The following is a 22,997-nucleotide window of genomic DNA, read 5'->3' as shown; positions in this document are numbered from 1 at the left end:
AATTCTACACTAAAAGGGTCACGCCACCTCTGATTTTGTGCCATTACTTATCTACGGAGGGGTGACGGTCGTAAGTGGTCTCTTGGTTCTGTTTCTACCAGAAACTACGGATCGAGTCATACCGGACACGATCGAAGAAGCTGAATATTCTTATAATAACGAAAAGTCCAACAAATCTTAATTAATTCTAATCTAAACTCTTTCTTGATAAATTAAATGAATTAAAATTAGACATATTATATAATAATAATAGACTTATTTAATTGTAGACTTAGATTCACATAAATTGTATTAACTTTATTATATGTACATTTGCAAAATGAATTAATTGAGCGACTACGCTTTATGCATAGTTAAGTCGTGGTAATGGTTTATTCCTCAAATTACAACGTTGTGTTTTCAACGTCAGTTTCAGCTGAACAAGGTTCTCTAAATAGCAAAAGAAGACTTGGTTAAATAATTTATTTTAATTAGTACTAATGTAATTAAATCTTACCTTGTCAATGCTTCAGCGTCATCCATATCATCCGCGATATGCCTGTCATTTGTTTCTGGTAACCGCAACACAACGCACGCTGTTATTGCAGATAAAGCTGCAAATATGCCCAATGGAACGCCTCTTCCAGCAACAGTCGCCTGCAAGTATATTTTTAACGTGAATTTGGTAGTATTAATCGCGATTAACGGTGCTCTTACAATGTCACTTATAAAAGGCGCTAAAATTGCTCCAAATCCAGCGAAGGCAAAACTAACTCCAACACCTGTATTTCTAGCCGGTGTCGGTAGCAATTCCGACGTTAAAATGTACAAAATTGCCGTAGATGATGTCAATAACGCGTTTCCAATTATGGTAAATACCGCCCTGAGTTCCCGAAAATCTTGAAAAACATTACAGTTCAAATTCTCGTCCAAGATTTAATGAATAATTAACAATTAAGACCCTTACTATCATTTAAAGGTATCAGAACGAGACACGTGATGCACGCCACCATAATTGTAATCGAAAGTGGAATTCTTCTACCCAGTTTCGTAATTGCGATGTAAGTAATTAATATTGTTGGTATTTGGACTGCTCCGAAAATTGCAAAGTTAGTAAACAGGTCGTCGGTAATACCGTCGTCTTCTAGTGACAAACCGTTGTACGTAAGCGAAGACACAAACCTAAAAAATTATTTCGTAGTTGGTTCTGTTATTACTCAACTACAAATATATCAATACGTCTGTGACGTCACATGGTTATAAATGGTTTGTTTTATACGAGAAGTAATGAATTTGAGGAGACCAAAGTTGGATTAACAAAGGCGTATCTTACCAGGAAACGTATATTATTAGTATTTTCAGTCTTAGAGCGGATGACTTATGGACATCCATCAGAGATATCTTGTCGATGGTTGCGTAATCGGACATGATTATTTGCATTTTAAATTTCTGGAGTCGGAAAAGTTCTTATTGTTACTTTCTAAATGTTATATATTGACAAAAGTTCCGCAATACCTTCTCGAAATGTTTGAATAACGCGTTGCTATTTATGTAAATTTGCGCTACGGATTTGTTATTGGCATCGGCGGCCTTTTCTACCGCGGCTCTTGCCTTTTCAAGTCGCCCTGTTGACAACAACCATCTTGGGGACTCGGGCATGCTCCTAAAAAATTAGAAAACTTTGTACAACACTTCTAATATATATTCATTAACAAGCGTCTTACCACCAAAACACGACAAGTATAAAACACGGTATAGACGTAGCCAATTGAAGAATAACCCAGTCTTTAGCTAACCAGGCGATCCCTGGTAAGATTAACAATGCCACTGATGAAACCAATGCCATCATAATGCCCATTAATGGTCTCTCTTTGGGTCCCGATATCTCCATTACTGGACCAGGAAACGATACATTTTTTTAAAGCTTTAGTCTAAAAAAATCTTTATGTTCATCTGTTACCTACACATTACGATTGAAGTTACGAACAGTCCCGCTGTTCCCATAGCCACGGCGAACCTGAGTACCACGTAGAATACGTAGGAGTTTGAAAAAGCGATAAAGAAACTGGTCACGTGTAAGAGAGTAAGGCAAATCAACATAACGGGTCTGCGACCAACTCTGAAATTTAAATTGGTAAGTTGATTTTGACTAATTGCAAATATATCTGTATAAACCAATTCGTACGTGTCGCCTAGCTTTCCAAAAACAATGGCCGAAATTATGAATCCCACTGTGTAGATTAAGCGACCCAAGTAGATTTGATCGGCTTTACGACATACTAAATGCCACTGTTAAAAGTTTCTTATTTAATAGTTAATTCAAACGGTCCCCATTACGGCAACCTTACCCGTTCAATTATGGTTTCACCGTAAAAACCATGATCAAAATCCCATGACTTGCAAGGTATAACTTGGCTACCTTCTAAGAACTTTGATGACCCATCCGACAAAAAATGACCCCATTCTCGTTCGTGTTCGAACGAATTTTCAAATATTTTACAATGACTTTGACCCTTTTCATTAAGATCTTCGTTTTTTGGTATGGCTGCCGATTTCCATTTTTGAAGCGATTCCGACGTGTTGAGTAAGTGTCTTATTTCATCGGGTGCCGAACACCAGTGGTCCAACGGATAAATATGGAATCCGTAGTTTAACTCTTGCCAGACGTAGGGAAAACATGTCAGTAGACAAAGGATCAAGATTGACCTCTGCCATGGACCATATTCCCCGGTTACATCCGTTAATTCTTTCAAAACAAATTCTTCGTAGATTTGTTTCTGTATATGGAGAAATTTAAGCGAGTTAATGGAATTTGGCCAAGAATTTTTCAATTAGGGAAAAATCAAATGTAGGCCTGTATATTCATTATCTTTTTGTCTAATTCGAAATTTTAATTAGCAAAGGGGGATATCGTGAAAATTCCTTCCATATAATTTATTAGGTAAGAAATAAAACCACGCCCCCCTTGAAAAATATTTACCACCCTTATTAAAATAGAGGAACGTGTAATTACAAATCATTAGCTTTTAACTTTTTAAATAATAATTATGTTTTCAAGGTTGACTTTTAATGGAATTTGAATGTTGTAAAAATATAGTTTCTAAAAAACAACATCAAGCTGCCTGGTATTTCATACGTATGGGCCCAAAGATTATTTAGTGTTTAATGTTGTTTGTATTGTTTAGACGTGACATACCTTTACTGGCAAATCAGCTGGTTTCAAGTCGGTCATCGCGACATAAACCTCCGCTTTTTCGTTCGTTGACTCGGTCGTATCAACATGAGGCGTTCCATTATTATTGTCTTCGGAAGACTGGGTAAGTCCATTACTCTCATTTTCAATTACAATTACGTTTCCTTCGTCGCTATTGTCCGTGTCTCCTGGTACCTCGTTGGCTTTACTGTCTTCAACGGTCATATTTAACCCTCGCAAACCGTAGTGTCAACACGCGAAGTAAACGTTACCTCGATCCTAATCTACTTCATAACCCAAAATCACGCACCAATTCAAAGTCGCTAATTGTTCAACGCAGTTTGTACACTAAATGTTAACATTCGTTGAGACTCGATTGACACGTTTTGTCAATGCCTAAAATATTGAAAAAAATAACATAATTTTAGACCATATATTGTGATACACCATCGACATATCTTAATTTCACAAAATCTCAATCAGTACTGAAAGATTTCACGCGGATAATTGGTACACCTCGCGTATTCTCTGTTGGCTTCTGATTAGTTTAAACCCGTTTCGAAACAGTGGTTGCGGTTTTGGCAAGGCGGGTCGGAATTGAAATATTACTAACGACAAGGAAGGATTCGTTCAAGGTTATTATATACTTTTAATTTAATGATATTTTGGATGACATGGATACTGCGTTCTCTAACTAAAGCTCTTTACAAGTTAGAACTTGTTGAACTCTACGCTTAGTTTGCGCTGAAGGGTGGGTTGGCCGTTCCCGCAGTGTTACCAAGCCTTGACCAATCCAAAAGAATCATAATAAAATATAATAATTTTAGACGATTTATGTTTAAACGTGGTTGCGGATGTCTGTGTGTGAAGGCCTTTAGTTATAGGAGGCAAGATTGTAAGGTAAAACCGGTCTTTCTAAGTAGCGAAACAAAGGACTTGTGATTATATAATATAGTCAATATCAATCTAAGTTTAGACCACTAACAAAGCCCCGCCTGATGTATTTTGAAAGTAATTAATGATTGCCCGATTTTGCATTGAGGTTCGGTATAGTCTCGAGTTGGTAAAATAATTTGAATTAAATGATTTAATGTTTTGCGTAATGAAACCCCTTCAGATGTATATATTATTTAAATAATAAAACCATTTACAAAAACTGAAAATTATCTACAGAAGTAATAATCGCGTACTTATCGGTTGGGTGCTCGCAACATAGCAATCATTTAATTATAATGACAAATGATTTTTAGTTAAAATAAAAAATAGTTTTCCAGAATTTAAAAAAAAGATTAGTAAACTCAATAAATTTAATACAAAAAGCAAAGGTTAAGTCGATTCAGATTATTATGGTTCCTGCCATATTTGTTCCGTATAATTACTATCAGATTCATCTAGGTCAAACCTTAAGGCTTCCAACCATACAATTATGTCATTTGTAGCTCAGCAGGTGCGCAATATCGCCACCTGGGCGCCATTAGCGGTGTAAGGGAAGGGTTTATATTACATCTAGTTGCGTGACTTTGTACTGTGGATGATACATGCACATGCAATTTCGAAATTAACTTTAAAAACATTTATCAAGTTTTCGAATTTAATTAAAAACCAAAAGCATCCAGAATTTGGCTCGAAACTTCTATAATAACGGGTTTCAAATTAAATTCCACCTTAGGGGAGTTTTACGATTTGGTTATCAAAATATTTTATAAAATTAAAACTGGCTTATTGATTTTAACCACTAAATACTTATCAATTGACAATACAGAATAATGCTTTCTAAATGTTAAATAGAGTGGTATTGAAAGGGGAGGAGCTAAGGGGACGTGACGTCAGTATTGGTAGTAGTCCAATATGGTCGCCAAACCGAGGTAAGAGATAGGAGGTTGTAACATCACGATAAAGTTCGTAATAGCAGACTTTAACGCGGGAAATAATTAACATGCACTTAAACACTACTTTCCTTCTTAACCATTAAAAAGTACAAATGAAACATCTTACTTTTGAGTTAATCCCGGAGTTTATGGTGTATTGTTTCCACGACCGAACTCGAATATGAAACCTAGACCTTAATCATCATCTATCTGAACCCCAGCTTTAATAAAGCAGAATGATTTGGAGTTGACTTTGGTCTATACCATACGCAGGATGTCACTTTCCCCCTTAACTAAAAAAACCCGTGCATTGTAACCATGATAGCTGATGCCTATACCTTGTTATTTAATATCAACAGATCCCGCAGCTGAGTTCGCAACCCAACTTCATTTGAGAAGCTTGTCCCTATTTTTTTCCGCTAGCGTTCAATTCTCTTTAATACTTTCCTCGAAGTAGAATAATTTCCGACAGACAATGAAAGAAAAAAAGAAATACTTAAGTCATTAACATAATTTGAAATGAAATTAAAAAAGAACCAAAGTTCCCCCTTGTTGGTAAAAAGTATTGAAATTATAATAGTATTTCTACTTTTGTATGCTTTACGTTCTCTTGGCGACCTTGTCTGGACAATATACTTTATATTTTAGACAATAGGGATGGTTTTTAATGTCCAGTTGGATGAATTATTAGATTTTATCGATTGATTTCTTTGGAAGACGCATCTAATTGATCTACCACGCTTATTGTACTGACTTGAGCTTGTACAGGGTAAATAACTCAATTAGTGTTCCGCAATGACAAACCTAAGAGAGTAAGATACCAGTTTTAGTACAGAAAATTAAAATTCTAGGAGAGCGGTCGCTCTCTTAGATAAGACTTGATACTCCCTCTAATGCTAAAGGAGGGTTCTTTGATTGGCTGTAACTTTTTTCGTATTGTGTTTGCCGCTTTGAAATTTTGCCAGTGAACTAAAATTTGGGCCCTACTTTTGTGGTTAAAATTTCAAAGAGATCCAACTAATAGTTAATTCTATAATGAAAAAAGTTGTTAAGGGTGGTTTTAGAATCCATAAAATTATTAAGACATTTGGTGAAAGATACTATATTGTTCCATAGAGATAACATGGGATTTTTTTGAAAAATGACCTTAATTGCGATCGTGTATAAAGAAAACTATTCATTCGTTACGTTTGGGAACCATCTTAAATGAAAGATAACAGTCCATAGATGTGCCTTTTCTTAGTTTCATTAAGATAAATTAAGTTTAAGTATTGATTTTTATCATTATTAACACATACTTTGACTTACGTTGTTTTGGGTATTGGAATTACGGCGTTTTACCACTGTAAGAGACACGCATTTTAGCCCTAATTTTTTATGTTGGACTTACGGCGTTTTTGTTGTGATGCACTTCGTCAGAGGGATATTATCAAGAAAAACATGGCGTTTGAGCTCTTGTAGGTGCTTTGCCCGGGTTCTTGTGGGTTCTTGTGGGTACTTGTGGGTACTTGTGGGTTCTTGTGGGTACTTGTGGGTTCTTGTGGGTACTTGTGGGTGCTTGTAGGTACTTGTGGGTGCTTGTAGGTACTTGTGGGTACTTGTGGGTGCTTGTAGGTACTTGTGGGTACTTGTGGGTGCTTGTAGGTACTTGTGGGTGCTTGTAGGTACTTGTGGAACATGTGGGTTCTTGTGGGTACATGTGGGTTCTTGTGGGTACATGTGGGTACTTGTAGGTACTTGTGGGTTCTTGAGGGTGCTTGTAGGTACTTGTGGGTTCTTGAGGGTGCTTGTAGGTACTTGTGGGTTCTTGTGGGTGCTTGTAGGTACTTGTGGGTTCTTGTGGGTACTTGTGGGTTCTTGTGGGTGCTTGTAGGTACTTGTGTGTTCTTGTGGGTACTTGTGGGTGCTTGTAGGTACTTGTGGGTGGTTGTAGGTGCTTGTGGATACTTGTAGGTACTTGTGGGTGATTGTAGGTGCTTGTGGATACTTGTAGGTACTTGTGGGTGATTGTAGGTACTTGTGGATACTTGTAGGTACTTGTGGGTGATTGTAGGTACTTGTGGATACTTGTAGGTACTTGTGGGTGATTGTAGGTACTTGTGGATACTTGTAGGTACTTGTGGGTGATTGTAGGTACTTGTGGATACTTGTAGGTACTTGTGGGTGATTGTAGGTACTTGTGGGTACTTGTGGGTACTTGTGGGTGCTTGTAGGTACTTGTGGGTGCTTGTAGGTACTTGTGGGTGCTTGTAGGTACTTGTGGGTTCTTGTAGGTACTTGTGGGTACTTGTATGTACTTGTGGGTGCTTGTGGGTACTTGTTGGTACTTGTGGGTACTTGTGATACTTGTGGGTACTTGTGGGTGCTTGTAGGTACTTGTGGGTACTTGTGGGTACTTGTGAGTTCTTGTAGGCACTTGTAGGTACTTGTGGGTACTTGAAGGTACTTGTAGGTACTTGTGGGTACTTGTGGATACTTGTAGGTACTTGTGGATACTTGTAGGTACTTGTGGGTACTTGTAGGTACTTGTGGGTACTTGTAGGTACTTGTAGGTACTTGTAGGTACTTGTGGGTACTTGTAGGTACTTGTGGGTACTTGTAGGTACTTGTAGGTACTTGTGGGTACTTGTAGGTACTTGTGGGTACTTGTGGGTACTTGTAGGTACTTGTGGGTACTTGTAGGTACTTGTGGGTACTTGTGGGTACTTGTAGGTACTTGTGGGTACTTGTAGGTACTTGTGGGTACTTGTGGGTGCTTGTATGTACTTGTGGGTACTTGTAGGTACTTGTGGGTGCTTGTGGGTACTTGTGGGTGCTTGTGGGTGCTTGTAGGTGCTTGTGGGTGCTTGTGGGTACTTGTGGGTGCTTGTGGGTGCTTGTGGGTGCTTGTGGGTACTTGTGGGTGCTTGTGGGTACTTGTGGGTACTTGTAGGTACTTGTGGGTACTTGTAGGTACTTGTAGGTTTTTGTGGGTACTTGTAGGTACTTGTGGGTACTTGTGGGTACTTGTGGGTACTTGTGGGTACTTGTGGATACTTGTGGATACTTGTGGGTACTTGTGGATACTTGTGGATACTTGTGGATACTTGTGGATACTTGTGGGTACTTGTGGATACTTGTGGGTACTTGTGGATACTTGTGGGTACTTGTGGGTACTTGTAGGTACTTGTGGGTACTTGCGGGTACTTGCGGGTACTTGTAGGTACGTGTGGGTACTTGTAGGTACTTGTGGGTACTTGTAGGTACTTGTGGGTACTTGTATGTATTTGTGGGTGCTTGTGGGTACTTGTTGGTACTTGTGGGTACTTGTGATACTTGTGGGTACTTGTGGGTACTTGTGAGTTCTTGTAGGCACTTGTAGGTACTTGTGAGTTCTTGTAGGCACTTGTAGGTACTTGTGGGTACTTGTGGATACTTGTAGGTACTTGTGGGTACTTGTGGATACTTGTAGGTACTTGTGGGTACTTGTAGGTACTTGTAGGTACTTGTAGGTACTTGTGGGTACTTGTGGATACTTGTAGGTACTTGTGGGTACTTGTGGGTACTTGTAGGTACTTGTAGGTACTTGTGGGTACTTGTAGGTACTTGTGGGTACTTGTGGGTGCTTGTAGGTGCTTGTAGGTACTTGTGGGTACTTGTATGTACTTGTGGGTACTTGTTGGTACTTGTTGGTACTTGTTGGTACTTGTGGGTACTTGTGGGTACTTGTTGGTACTTGTAGGTACTTGTGGGTACTTGTGGGTGCTTGTAGGTACTTGTGGGTGCTTGTGGGTGCTTGTGGGTGCTTGTGGGTACTTGTGGGTACTTGTAGGTACTTGTGGGTACTTGTGGGTACTTTTAGGTACTTGTGGGTACTTTTAGGTACTTGTGGGTACTTGTAGGTACTTGTGGGTACTTGTAGGTACTTGTGGGTACTTGCGGGTACTTGTAGGTACTTGCGGGTACTTGTAGGTACTTGTGGGTACTTGTAGGTACTTGTAGGTACTTGTAGGTACTTGTGGGTACTTGTGGGTACTTGTGGGTACTTGTGGGTACTTGTGGATACTTGTAGGTACTTGTGGGTACTTGTAGGTACTTGTGGGTACTTGTGGGTACTTTTAGGTACTTGTGGGTACTTGTAGGTACTTGTGGGTACTTGTGGGTGCTTGTAGGTGCTTGTAGGTGCTTGTGGATACTTGTAGGTGCTTGTGGGTGCTTGTAGGTACTTGTGGGTACTTGTATGTACTTGTGGGTACTTGTAGGTACTTGTGGGTACTTGTGAGTTCTTGTAGGCACTTGTAGGTACTTGTGAGTTCTTGTAGGCACTTGTAGGTACTTGTGGGTACTTGTGGATACTTGTAGGTACTTGTGGGTACTTGTGGATACTTGTAGGTACTTGTGGGTACTTGTAGGTACTTGTAGGTACTTGTGGGTACTTGTGGATACTTGTAGGTACTTGTGGGTACTTGTGGGTACTTGTAGGTACTTGTAGGTACTTGTGGGTACTTGTAGGTACTTGTGGGTACTTGTAGGTACTTGTGGGTACTTGTGGGTACTTGTGGGTACTTGCAGGTACTTGTGGGTACTTGTGGGTGCTTGTAGGTGCTTGTAGGTACTTGTGGGTACTTGTATGTACTTGTGGGTGCTTGTGGGTACTTGTTGGTACTTGTGGGTACTTGTTGGTACTTGTGGGTACTTGTTGGTACTTGTGGGTACTTGTTGGTACTTGTGGGTACTTGTGGGTACTTGTTGGTACTTGTAGGTACTTGTGGGTACTTGTGGGTGCTTGTAGGTACTTGTGGGTGCTTGTGGGTGCTTGTGGGTGCTTGTGGGTACTTGTGGGTACTTGTAGGTACTTGTGGGTACTTGTGGGTACTTTTAGGTACTTGTGGGTACTTTTAGGTACTTGTGGGTACTTGTAGGTACTTGTGGGTACTTGTAGGTACTTGTGGGTACTTGTAGGTACTTGTGGGTACTTGCGGGTACTTGTAGGTACTTGCGGGTACTTGTAGGTACTTGCGGGTACTTGTAGGTACTTGCGGGTACTTGTAGGTACTTGTGGGTACTTGTGGGTACTTGTGGGTACTTGTGGGTACTTGTGGGTACTTGTGGGTACTTGTGGATACTTGTAGGTACTTGTGGGTACTTGTAGGTACTTGTGGGTACTTGTGGGTACTTGTGGGTGCTTGTAGGTGCTTGTAGGTGCTTGTGGATACTTGTAGGTGCTTGTGGGTGCTTGTAGGTACTTGTGGGTACTTGTATGTACTTGTGGGTACTTGTAGGTACTTGTGGGTGCTTGTGGGTGCTTGTAGGTACTTGTGGGTGCATGTGGGTACTTGTGGGTTCTTGTAGGTACATGTGGGTACTTGTGGGTACTTGTAGGTACTTGTGGGTACTTGAGGGTACTTGTAGGTACTTGTGGGTACTTGTAGGTACTTGTGGGTACTTGAGGGTACTTGTAGGTACTTGTGGGTACTTGTAGGTACTTGTGGGTACTTTTAGGTACTTGTGGGTACTTGTGGGCGCTTGAACTTTTAGGGTAGCCCTGACTATATATTGTTTAAGGTTTTAAGCTTAATATTAAACAGACGTTAGTTTATGCTGCAAAAAGGTTTGAAATTGACAATCTCGGATCGTCTTTATGAAGTTTTAAGGATATCCGAATTTCATATTGGGCTTATGACAATTTTGAGCTAAATGTTAAACGGACATAAATCAGCATTTTTAAAAATTTTGTAAAATTGTCAATTTGGTCCTATTTCTGGAATTTTTAGGGGGGCGCATCGCGTTTCAATAAATGATTGGTAAAAATTGTATTATGTTAATTACAATAAGAATACAAACTTTTATTGATTTACTTTTTTTTTTGAAGTATCATTATAACTAAATGTCTGATTGAGCTAAAGTTATGGTCCCCTTTATATATGTTTCTGCTTAGTGCAGATTTTGAAAATGTAATACAGTTTCTTAACATTCTTAATTAAAATGAAGACTGAAGGAACAGATATTAATCAAAAATGTCTTGATTAGAATCAAGACCTAAAAAGTATCGATAAGACTGAGGGTATCACTTGTCTGAAGGATCAGATATTAATTTTTCTTTTTAATTGAAACTTAAATGCATGCTTAAGAAAAAACAACGTTCCATTACCGTTTTCCGTTGAAATAAATTATTTTACTGGTAATCAATTTCAAAAATTTACTTATCTCGGCTTTTCGACCACAATTCCATTCCCCGAAAACATTTTATCATTACATTAATTACTTTTGGGAGATAACGTGTCAAAAAAACCTTGAAAACAATAAAAAGCTGTAATAGCGGTCTGTTTAGCCATGACAACAACCTTTTAAAAGTTACCAGGGAAAATTGATGTAAACTGAAGTTGAAATTTCATCATGTGCGACCTGCGGCCCAGAAACTCTCCCATAGTCCCAGTGTGTGTAGAACATAATTTTTTCGCTGTTATCTGCCAAAATAGATCTTTCTAGGTAGTGCCGCCTCCTCACTTGAATTTTACATGATATATTAAGGTTTGAACGAACAAAATTCTAGATTACTATTTTCACTACCATGTCCCTCTGCTACCTTGAAGCAAACTTTCCTCTCTTTTTGCTGCTCATTACCGGTGCCATTCTCTTGACTTTCTGTTCGTTATAACTACTATGATGTTACTGTCCCTATTGAATTTGGCGCCATTGGTTTTAGAATAATTATAATGTTCCACTGCGAAGAGTGCCGGTCACGAATGGGGATGTAACGTCTTTAGGAACCTTTTAAAACGCAAAACCATACACGTACTCTCCCAAAAGTAATTAATGTAATGATAAAATGTTTTCGGGGAATGGAATTGTGGTCGAAAAGCCGAGATAAGTAAATTTTTGAAATTGATTACCAGTAAAATAATTTATTTCAACGGAAAACGGTAATGGAACGTTGTTTTTTCTTAAGCATGCATTTAAGTTTCAATTAAAAAGAAAAATTAATATCTGATCCTTCAGACAAGTGATACCCTCAGTCTTATCGATACTTTTTAGGTCTTGATTCTAATCAAGACATTTTTGATTAATTAAATATGATTTAGTCCCTAATTAAATCAGCAATTAATTTTAATAATTAAGGTAATTTCCGTAGATTAAGGTTTAATTTTTAAATTCTTTCAAAGTTGTACAGTGCCTTAATAGTTCGAATTAAAATTTACCACTTTGCTTCCTAAACAAAGAGTTCATAGGGCATGACCACCTTTAACCTCAGGAAAAGTTTAAAGGACATTTCTGAAATTGAACCTACTTATTTATTAATTATTCCGATTTATAGAAATATGTTTTATTAATATTTTATATAGTACAACCATATAAAGAATTTATTTTGTTTTGCAAAAAAATGTGTACATACAAGTGGTGCATGGATTTCGGTAAGGGAATTTTCAATAAATCTTGAATTCCCATTCAAAAATAAAAACAGTTGACTACGTAGTAATTTAACAAAATGTAAATTGGCACAAATTCTTAAAGTTTATATATAAACGGTTGAAGCAAAACAAAACTTAAGTTGGAAATATTGAACTTGTTTTAACGGTATGAGTTTCCCGGGTTTGGGGGGGGGGAGGGGGAATAGTCTCTTTGAAATAATGGAAAATAGTCTATTATGCTTGAAATCATTATGTTTTCAGAGTTGTAGGCAAATTTCAATAATTGGACGTTAAAGAGCGTGAAAAACCAATCAAATTTGCAATTGAAACCGTTTCTCTATCTGTATTATTAAAGATGCTATCGGTGATTATGTATTTTGGGAGCGCAGTAGCGCATGCGCAGTAGTTATGATTTTATTAGTAATCACGGGTATCTTCCTTAATAATGTATGTAGAGGTATAGTTTCAATTGCAAAAATTAATATTTTTCACGATCTTTCACGTGGGAACCTTAAAAATAGGCTAAGTTGTATATTTTGTACAAATAATGGTAAGGGGAACCAAGAAATATTTACTTTATTTACATATAGGTTTGTTTTTATTAGTTTTATATAAAAGGCTTTTAACTGTTAACCTTTATTTTTTTTTAAATGAACCGGATCATTTTTTGTCCGAAATTAACGTCACTGTTTCAAATTTGTCTGGCAAGATCTATAGAACTTCATCAAAAAAAAATTTGGTTCACGAACTGAATTTTGTGACGTAAATTACGGACAATTTTGAACCTTTAGTCAAATATTAATCTTTGACAACTGCAGCGCGGGTCACCAATTTTATTCAATGATGGTTCCATTGGAAAAGGCTTGTTTCGCTAAAAGCCCCTCCTTCTTCAAACGCATAGCGATAGCCGCTACAAGCCCCGCTCCTTTACCACTACCGTCTTCAGTTAACATTAACGTGAACTGAAAATGATTATTTATTAATATTAGGGTTTTTTAATTATGAAAAAATATATTAACACGAACCTTTTGTTCCGGGGCCATTTCGGATATGAAGTCTTCCATGTGTTTCTTGAATTTGGGATGATGTTTGAATAAGGAACCATCGACGGCGACTGTCACATCCGGTTTTAACATCCTGTCCATGAGACTAGCTAGGCCTAAAAATTTTAAATGTTTTTGATCATTAAATTAAGTTATATTCATCATTGAGATTTGTATCAAGAAGAGTAGATATTTCGCCATCAATTTGACCATCAGTTTTGATTCGTAAATTGTTTCTACTCCTCTTGGTTTACCTCTCTCTGTGCCCACTTACAAATGGAAACGATTCTAGCGCCCCTAACGGAGACAATAGCGCAAACATGTTTAACAATGGCGATATCGTCATCATAAGGATATGCGTATCCCATTTTCCTCAAAATTTCGCGAGTTTTCTGCCCGGATTCATCATCTCTGTTAAAGAAATTCAATAATTAAATACAAATTAGGGCCTAATTTAATTAATAATAATGATAACTCACCCTTCAATGTGAGATACGTGGGCTGTCGTGAACGAGCCGAATGTGAGTAGAGTTTCAGATGGTGACCCTCCGAATAGAAGACCTTCCCTCGCCAATTTTACCAGAACGTGTCGAACCAGTTCACCCATATATTTACCAGCCATGAGTTTCTCGAATCTATATTTATTAAAAAAATTCAATTCGGGAAAACGTAAATAATAAATTCCTCAACAAATATTTTGTTTGACCATAACCCTTACTTATCGAAAGTGTTATAGGTTTATGGTTGCCAAATTTAAAAAACCTAAATTCACTTACGTGAAGGAATGAACTAGCAGTGAATTGGCGTCAACGGCTTTGTCGAAGTCGGTTTTAATAAAATCCAATACGCCATTATCACCAAAAGCACCCCATTCGATATCAATGATAACCTAAAAATAATATTAATTAGTTATTTAATTTGCAGATTAATTAACTACCTGTAATTAATTACCTCGCTAACACCTGGATGGTCACCTTCCCATTTTTCTATTCGTTCAACTTTCTCCAAATAACACGCGTTACAACCAGTACCTAAATTAAAAATTATTAATTAAAATTATGGGTATACATTAATTAAGCTATAATTATTTTAATTTACCTAAAATGAGACCAATCGCAGTTTTATTATCAAGCCAAGCGCCTTTCACTAATGTTCCTGTTGTGTCGTTTAAAACCGCTACCACATCAACTTTCATACCCTATTTGATTAAAACAATTTAATTTTAATGTTAATAATTAATTTTAAATTTATCTTAAATTACCCCTTTCTTCGCGAGAGCATCTCTGAGCATTCTGACAGCGTCTTGTCCCACCACACCCGGACAATTGAAACTTTTGGTCCATGTTAAAAGGATACCGACATCGAGGGCTTTTTGTACCATTGGAAAGGAAAATGTGAAACCTGAAATAGATATAAGTTAAACATTTTTATGTTAATTTGACGCAAAATGTTATCAAACATACCTAAAGGTAACCTCCTGTCTAGCAAATTGTTACTTTCTAAAAAGTCATGAATACATTCGGCTAAAAACGCAAAGAGCTGAAAGGAAAAATTTTAAAATGATTTATGATACATTTTTGCTTTAACTAGTTTAAAATTTACCAGTTCTCCCGGACCCAGTCTTAATTGTTCGGGAACCGAGTAGTATTTGACCAAGAAATCACCCTGATTTCCTTGACCCATGGTCAACAGAATAACACGAAAATTGGTACCTCCCAAATCAAGGGCTAAGAAATCTCCTTCCTCTAAAAAAACAAAATTCAAAATTTTACGTTAGTTGAGTGTGAACGGGGCTTGAAATATTAAAGGAAAAGTGTCAGTGTAGATATTTGACGAACCTGAACCATCCGGTAATCTGGGTATAAAAGTGTTTTCCATTTGCAATGAAGAGGGTCTGTAGGGATTCCTGGCTAAACCCATGCGAATTTCGGATTCGAAAACATCCCGAATTTTGTAGATTTTCTCCTCGTTTAACACTAATGGTGCCATGACCCTTTCGACCTTCAAAAACAAAATAGTACCATTAAGTTGTTATTCCGCTCCTTACGACACAAATAATGAAAGAAACAATTAACGACAAACAATAGGTTTATCAATAACAATAATTGGATATTCCAATGGAATATTTAGTTAGGAGGGTTTACAATCAAAATGAATTAATCCACCAAGGCCTAGTTATAGGATAGTAAACAACGTAATATGTTTTCATTCTTTACATGATTTGTTTGCTTAAAAATACTAGTTTCATAAAATGGCTTAAAAATTTAGCGGTGTTGTTTAATATTGGTCCTTTAAGCTTTATTTTAAAATTTTTCTGAAAACATTAATATCTATAAAAGACCATGAATACGATTTAGCCGATTTTATTTAGTGGAACCACACGATGTCTAGAACCGATTATGAAAGTATTGAGACATTATACATTATATCTTCCTGTGTCAGCTTACTGAAGCAGTTAAGATAAAATTTTCTATATTTAAGTCGGACTATTAAGTTAACAAATCGAAATTTCATTGGAGTAGAAAGTATGGCATGAGAAGTGATAACAAAACCTCTATCAATTTTGCCCCGCCGTTTCTTTAATAGGTCTCTTAAGATTCTATAAGAAATCGGGTTAAAAAATATTAAAATAGAAGTTCAATTCTATTAATAAACACCGTATCTTTTCGATTTTTTAGTAGATAAACTTTAGTCTGTCAGCGCATTTCGTTTGAAGTTGAAGTAGGAAATCTAAATATAACTAATATGAAATCAAATCAACGAATTTGATAGCTATATTATTTAGGTTGTTTATATTAGAATATAAGATAATTGCGTATACTTTTTCTTAAATCGACAATAAGATAATTGCTTTTTCAAGTCGACAACCCCTTCACCAAAAAATATGTACTTCAGTTTTAACAAATGCAAATGTCAATAACACGAAAGTGCGCACGAGTAAGATAAATTTGCTAATCAAATTTGCTCTACAAAATTCCTGAACCTAAAGTATAATTTTTAACATTCCTAGAACAATGCCTCAAAAATATATATAGATGAAAGGGTTATGTATATGGTTACGACAAGGATTAGACCAATTTCTACTGCGAACTACATTATTTTATGGATTACAAGTTCCAGAATTTTATAGTTCCACGGTTAGGCTTAGATAAGAACGCCAATCTTATCGATGAAGTAAAAAAAAATTCAATGTCTCTATAGAGTCTTAATCAGTGTTTTCCTACTCAATTAACGACCTTAGACAGGGTCGCTCGGTTCGAAGGATATTATGTATAGGTACCTGCGAATCTCAGCGCTATACTACAGAGATAATAAAACCCCGTGGAATACTTAGTCTTGACTTACATAAGCCTGAATTCCATATATCTCGGAATTCTGTATGTCACTCTTTAAGTAGGTTTTTGCCCTCATACTTATAAATTGCATTGACATTTAAAAGAATGTACCCTACGCATCGGCCTTGAAATGGGATGGGTTGAAGTTACGTTATACAGCTATAAGTAACACACTTTTAAAAAGTATGACATTAAAAATTTCCTCTGTTATACGGAAAAATATTTTTCTTGTTCTACAAGATAATTTGAAGCGAGTGGCGTATTTGTGATTGATATGTTACTTATGATATCGCGTTTATGTAGTTAATTTTCTTTATTTCTAACGTGTCATCATAAGATGGGAGGTGCTTGAGTAAAATTACACTCGCTATTGAATAAATTCGTTCGAGGTCTTTTAGAATTAAAAACATTTAGATGTTTTTCAATAATTATTTCTTAATAAATCCCTCAAAATAAATTAATTTCCAATTGAATTTGATTTTTAATATGAATTAAAGTATTCGGGTTTGTAAATAGCATTTTTAGGACAAGGTAAGCTTGGGAAAAAATTGTTGAGGATCAAAATATTGACACATTAGTGTTTAGTGACCTAGTTTCGATATAATTAGTGGAAATAAATAAGTTCAGGACAAAATATGATGATCTAAAATTGGACAAATTGTTGTTGACTAGATTCAGACAATCATTTATAAACTATATCAACGCGTAATTAAACTTAAAATTAAAATTACGACCTTCTTTAAACTAGATACTTTTAATCTAAAACCAAATTTTACTACCCGCAAAACTATACGATAATAATTTGAAAAATTCTGATATACCGAATTAAGAAAATAAAATTTTTCTTGATCAAATTTTTAGCTGACTTCAATAAAGATAACGAAATAGAGAGTATCGTATTAAGGCAGGGGGAATCTAACTAAACTAGCTTCGAGTGTCGATAGTGGCGTTCAACTACTGTATTGTCGTCCTTGAAAAAAAGGATGAAAACTGTTTCATCGTTATCCGATAGAGTATGTGTTTCTTGTTACACAATCAAAGAAACCATAATTCTTCCACCAAGGCTTAACAATATGGATACGTTTTATCGGCGCTAAACATCAATCATGATGCAAGACAGCACACCCTCTAGGATCTGGCATCCCAAATAAAATTTAACGCATATTAACGGTGATGGTAAACTGAATAATAATGACGCCTTGGGGTTGGACACTTGCTTCGGATTGGAAATGCTAGTTTATTTACAAATACATCTAAATAAAAAGCAATTGGGTATCTATGATCAAATAAGGGTGTTTACTTAGCAAAAGGGGGCGAGTGTTGGACCTCTTGGTATGAAGGAAGAAGATACTAAAGTAATTGCTAGGAAATACGTAACAAAAGAAAGGGTTAAACGCAAGACGTATACAGAGATTAGGTTACAAATGTATCAAATAACAATTCCTAGAATTACTTATTGTAGCAGATCCAAAACTTGTACATTAATATAAATTTATCCATCTAGGATCGCCATTGGGTAGTGGATAAAAATTACATCATCTCCTTAAACCTTAGTATCCCTTGGTAATGACCCCGGCTCGATTTAAAAGGGGTAAAAATACGTGTTCAAAACAGATATACGTTCCATTGAACTCCCATGAACTTAATTTGAAGGGAAATTTATGTCGTTAAAGTTATTTATAGAATATTTATTGTTTTACGTTTATATCGATTCCAAACAATGGTGAATTCGTCGAACCCAACTGTTCAGGTCGCACGACAGGCAAAAGGGTTTGTATTAAAAAAAAACCGACAAGGTTTTCAATGCCTTCAAGGTTACGTTTACAAAGTAATACTAGGCCTATAGTCTATTCGGACGTATTTGATCAATACCATTAAAAATATAACATTGACTTTCTCGTGGGACAGTTAGGGAAGATACCACCTGTTTAGCCTATTTTGTTTTTATTCACATTTTCGCTAAGCCTAAAGCAGACTAAAAGAATTCCAAAAGACATGTACGAATCAATACTTGAGTCGAGACAATTTTTTTTATATTAATGTTTGTTATTTGCCTTATAAAATGATTATCAGGTAATGTGGAATAACCATGCAAGAACCTAACTCTGAATGCTTAATTTTAATACGAATCTTTATCATAAATAATATCGTATTTTTTCTTTTAATTTTTTTCGATAGATTAATATTATCGTTATCTCGTTACCCAATATAATAAGACTTCTATTAACACGGTCTTCGCTTGCACGAGTTTCAGAAGCGAAAAGAAAGGTCATATTTTAAAAAGTTACAAGGCCATCTTTTTCTGAATGGCGCCGGAATGTCCCGGATTGTTTTTACCAACTTTTTTTTTTTGCAAAATCCCAATTGAACTCTTCTAAATTATTGCGCAAGGTTTAGTTAAGGTTTCTTCTATACTAGTAACTATAGGGAGTATAACCCTTTTGCAAAAATACTCCGGCATAGAGTTTTGATTATGTTATTGGTCGCCATTTTAAACGTTACTAGCGGATTTGAACGAAATTTAGTATAGGTTTGAAAAAGATTGTAATGTACGTGTATGCAAAATTTCAACTTGATTCGTTCAAAATTACGGAAGTTATAGCGGTAGGGAGAACGTTTATACGCGAGGGGTCTGGTAGCTCCATTTCATACTTCTTTGATCGCCATTTTGCGAGTTATTTGTCAATTGCAACCAAAATTGGCATACGTTTGGGAAAGAGTGTAATGAAAGTGTGTTCAAAATTCCAGATTGATTGGTTTAAAATTACGAAAGTTATCGCGTTAAGAACGCTTGCACTCCGCCCGGACTCGAGTCACTTTGACGTTATCAGTTACTCTTTCGTCTATATACTCCCTTTAAATTCCAATAAATTATTTTTTAAATATGCAAAAATGTGCCTGAGGCGCCTGAGGAATTAAATACTAGAATACAGAGGTTTAAAAAGAAAAAAAAACGTTTCGTCGACAAAATAAAGGACTTGAAATCTAGTTTTAACCTTGGAAGAGAAACACGCGTTCGCGCCAAAAGGTGTGGTTAAAACTCGACGGTGATTGGTTAAGGTGGAAAACCATCCCTTAACTGCGTAGTTTGTTTATTTTCTTTTAAACTCAAAACTTTGGCTCGACTTCTAAAGCGGAAGCTTGTAATTTAATGTAAATTATATTGTATAGTACCTAGTATTCTGTATTTCAAAACATTGTGGCTTTTAACTTTTGTGATCTCGCGATGTACTTATGGGCAGGGTCTATGCACGTTAAATTTTATTACGGTGGTTTGACGTCATTTATTTAAATGTAAAGGTACATCTGCAATTATTTAAGTTGTCAAGCTAACAGAAGAAGGATACTTATATTTCTTCTAAAGGAATTGGTATTTGGATCGCTTCCAATACATGTATGCAAATGAAAAAATAAAAATACTGTTTTTCCTTATAGACTTTTAAAATACGGTTTTCCGAATATTACCAGAATTCCGAAAATTATTTGGGAAGTTATCAAATTATATAGAAACAAATTTACTATTAAAAGATTTATCTTTAGATGGTATACGTGTCTCTAAATTGTCAAATCTAGCCAATCAATTTACAATTAGTTAAAAACTTAAATTTAGGTGATCGGTTTTGGGTCGGGTTGGTATTTTTGCTAACGATGTCTGTCAAGAATCACTAGATGAATTTCGATAATAAGTTTAATTTTAATTAATTACTTTAGCCCTACTTCAAAAATCATCGTGGCTCTAGATATCTGAGGTCATAGGTCACCCGCACCTCTGATGTAACTTCGTAGTCTTAGACTTAATCACAAACCCAAAAAATTGCAAAGTTAAAGATTTGAGACTGCCTTCGTTATTGACAATCAATCTTTTGAATCCGGTTTAAACCGCATCTTACAAATTAAAATAATTTAACTCGATCCGCCTGTATTTAAAGAGATACTTATCTTACTAGTTAGCCCTGAGGGTGTGAGCCACAGAGGCGCCAAATTCCGGGGGACAGACAACCGGTATAATTTTAAAAGCCTTGCCCTACTAATAGTCAGCCTAACCTAAGCCTAATAAGCTTCCGTCATCTTCTTTTACAAGGGCAAACACCAGTAAAACTTACGAAATATGTATTTGAATATTAAATTCAACGCCGCCATTTGTTTTAAAGGGAAGATAAACCGTAACGTCAACGCGTGCAGCGTGCGCTATGTATTTAGGCCTAGAACAATAATTTTATAAAGTATTTCACCCTCTCTCAGTCTCAGGCGATTTTGAAAGTATACTATAAGAAATCTTTTAGGTTTTTACCGCCGATATAAGAGAGTAAGAGACGACGACGTGACCTTGTTAAATCAAACGCTGACGTTCAACCTTCTACGATTTATCATCCGATCTCGCAAATTAGTTTCTTAACACGATATAACCAATATTCTTTTTTCCCTTGGACCCTGTTACCACCCACCCTCTTGTCTCTCCTCTATTCCAGTAGATTACCCATAAGTTAATGCTTAAGTATTAAAGCCTTATTAACTACACGAGGTTATTTCCAGTTCACGCGGTGCTAAGCCTTTGACAGTGACTTGCCATTGCCAGAGCTGCTTAGCGAGCGAGAGTTACTCCGAGGCCAGGTTTCAGTAACTAGTGACTGTCAAACTTATGGGGTATATATATTATAAACTTATGTTAAGCCTAAATAATTAAATTATTTCGATAAATTGTGCATTGATATTCGTTCAGTTGGCAAGGCTTAATTTAGCCTATAATTAAGGCTGATTTTACGGTTATTAAAAGCTCCTTGAAGATTAATAAAATAAATTTGTATCGATCTTAGAGGTTGGGCTTCGAACGCGAACGTCAGACGTCAAGAGATGTTGTCCCTCAATTATTTTTGAAAACCTGAAAGATTTGCTTAATCGTTCTATTATTTTTTGCAATATATTTTAAAGTTTTACAAAAACATTTTAAACTTTCCTTTATCTCTTAATTTATTATAGTTAATAGTGAAACTATGGTTTTTAATAAATACCGAAATGTTTTATTGGTAAACTGTTTACTGTCTCATGAATGGTGACTTAAAAAAATTGCTTATATGAAAATTATTTTCAAATTATATGCCCCACTTTGTGGGATGTTGGAGTTTTACTAAAACTTTACTTGCGTAAGGATTAACAAATATTTATACTGGATGAAATAAAAATTATATAATATTAATTAAAACTTACCGCTCGTTGTTTAAATTTGTCTTTCAAGACTAATTGTGGTTTATGGAACGCTGAATCGGTTGGAATCGTCATTTTGGACAAATTTGTTATTTGTTTTTTCAGTTTTTTTTCGTTAGTTAGATTTAAATTAATATCATCAATGTTTAATTAAAGATAATTAAGGAAGACGCTCGATTCCTTGTTGTAGAATTTTATTCGCCGCGTTAAATGAAAATTAGCCGCAAACTAAGTGCGACCAACTTGAGAGCGAATTTGAAACACTTTTGGGGCAATCTAACGAAAGGGATAACTTGTTATAGGGATTTTTTCGGAATAGAGAGAGAAAGAGAGATACGAGTGGCGAAGCTGGCTCAAGGAGAAGATTTTTCGCACCGATTTTGCGTGTTGAACGTAAGAGGCCCTCTAGTGTCAGTCTTTGACGTTTAAAGGAAATATTTAAATTGGTTTATCTATCTGTTAATATATCTTTGTTAGTAAAATATTGAAATACTGCATTTAACTTTTGCTTGTTAGTTTGTATTTACTGCTACTTCAACGTTGAAGTAAACAGGGTTGTTAGAGAGTAGTAGTCGGACGAATTGAAACACTTGTTAGACAGCGGTATATTTATGTAGATGTAATGTCACTATGAAAGTAATGCATAGGTTTGTATGTTTCATTTCAAAATTGGAGCGTTTTCGAATTATGTTTAGCTGGTTCTCTAAAAGTAAGGTGAAACGTCTACTATTGGTACTATGCCACTAACTTACCTGTACAAAATTAACCTGATATTACTCTGGGTGACAGGTCCATTGATGTAATTTAATCACTCGATCTACATCTTATAAAAATTATATTTTTTTATTTAATTTTAAACTTGGTACATCGTTCTTAAACAATTTAAATTAAATGTTAATCAGTTAACTTTCGAATATAACAAATGAAATTAATTTTTTAATTATCACAACCATTATGATTTTTATTTAGGCGAGTTTAAAGTATTTATT

The 22,997-nt window shown here is 35.9% G+C and overlaps 3 protein-coding genes and 1 long non-coding RNA gene across 4 annotated transcripts in view; 1 reads left to right on the top strand and 3 right to left on the bottom strand.

Moving 5' to 3' along the window:
* LOC149705066 (uncharacterized) overlaps positions 1-263 on the top strand; it is a 62,038-nt gene extending 61,775 nt beyond the window's left edge. The window contains exon 22 of the mRNA XM_089865644.1: positions 17-263. Coding sequence (XP_089721770.1) covers positions 17-181 — 165 coding nt within the window. The 3' untranslated portion in view covers positions 182-263. The remainder of the gene's footprint in view (positions 1-16) is intronic.
* Positions 235-3,648, bottom strand: LOC149705065 (organic cation transporter protein-like). Its single transcript, XM_089865253.1, has 11 exons — positions 3,176-3,648; positions 2,328-2,756; positions 2,165-2,268; positions 1,944-2,098; positions 1,704-1,872; positions 1,495-1,642; positions 1,313-1,428; positions 947-1,161; positions 697-878; positions 497-636; positions 235-429 (listed from the first exon to the last, which is right to left on the bottom strand). Exons 1-11 carry the CDS (start codon positions 3,395-3,397, stop codon positions 384-386), a joined length of 1,926 nt encoding a protein of 641 aa, XP_089721379.1. The 5' UTR covers positions 3,398-3,648; the 3' UTR covers positions 235-383.
* A 7,182-nt stretch (positions 3,649-10,830) lies between these two features.
* Positions 10,831-11,731, bottom strand: LOC149705064 (uncharacterized). The gene is made up of 2 exons (XR_016381511.1): positions 11,590-11,731; positions 10,831-11,525 (listed from the first exon to the last, which is right to left on the bottom strand). It is a non-coding gene; the product is annotated as an uncharacterized LOC149705064 (long non-coding RNA).
* A 596-nt stretch (positions 11,732-12,327) lies between these two features.
* LOC149705063 (hexokinase-4-like) lies at positions 12,328-22,283 on the bottom strand. The gene is made up of 12 exons (XM_089865241.1): positions 22,012-22,283; positions 15,310-15,472; positions 15,074-15,216; positions 14,935-15,010; positions 14,733-14,872; positions 14,570-14,669; positions 14,423-14,502; positions 14,248-14,360; positions 13,951-14,106; positions 13,746-13,882; positions 13,454-13,587; positions 12,328-13,390 (listed from the first exon to the last, which is right to left on the bottom strand). The coding sequence occupies exons 1-12, from the start codon at positions 22,081-22,083 to the stop codon at positions 13,262-13,264; spliced, it is 1,443 nt and encodes a 480-aa protein (XP_089721367.1). The 5' UTR covers positions 22,084-22,283; the 3' UTR covers positions 12,328-13,261.
* Between the last annotated feature and the right edge of the window lie 714 nt (positions 22,284-22,997).

Source organism: Phalangium opilio, unplaced genomic scaffold (genome assembly GCF_054372755.1).
Source record: "Phalangium opilio isolate 3A_F unplaced genomic scaffold, DU_Popi_V2 ptg000014l_1, whole genome shotgun sequence".
NCBI lineage: Eukaryota > Metazoa > Arthropoda > Arachnida > Opiliones > Phalangiidae > Phalangium > Phalangium opilio.
This window is presented reverse-complemented; position numbering and strand designations above follow the sequence as displayed.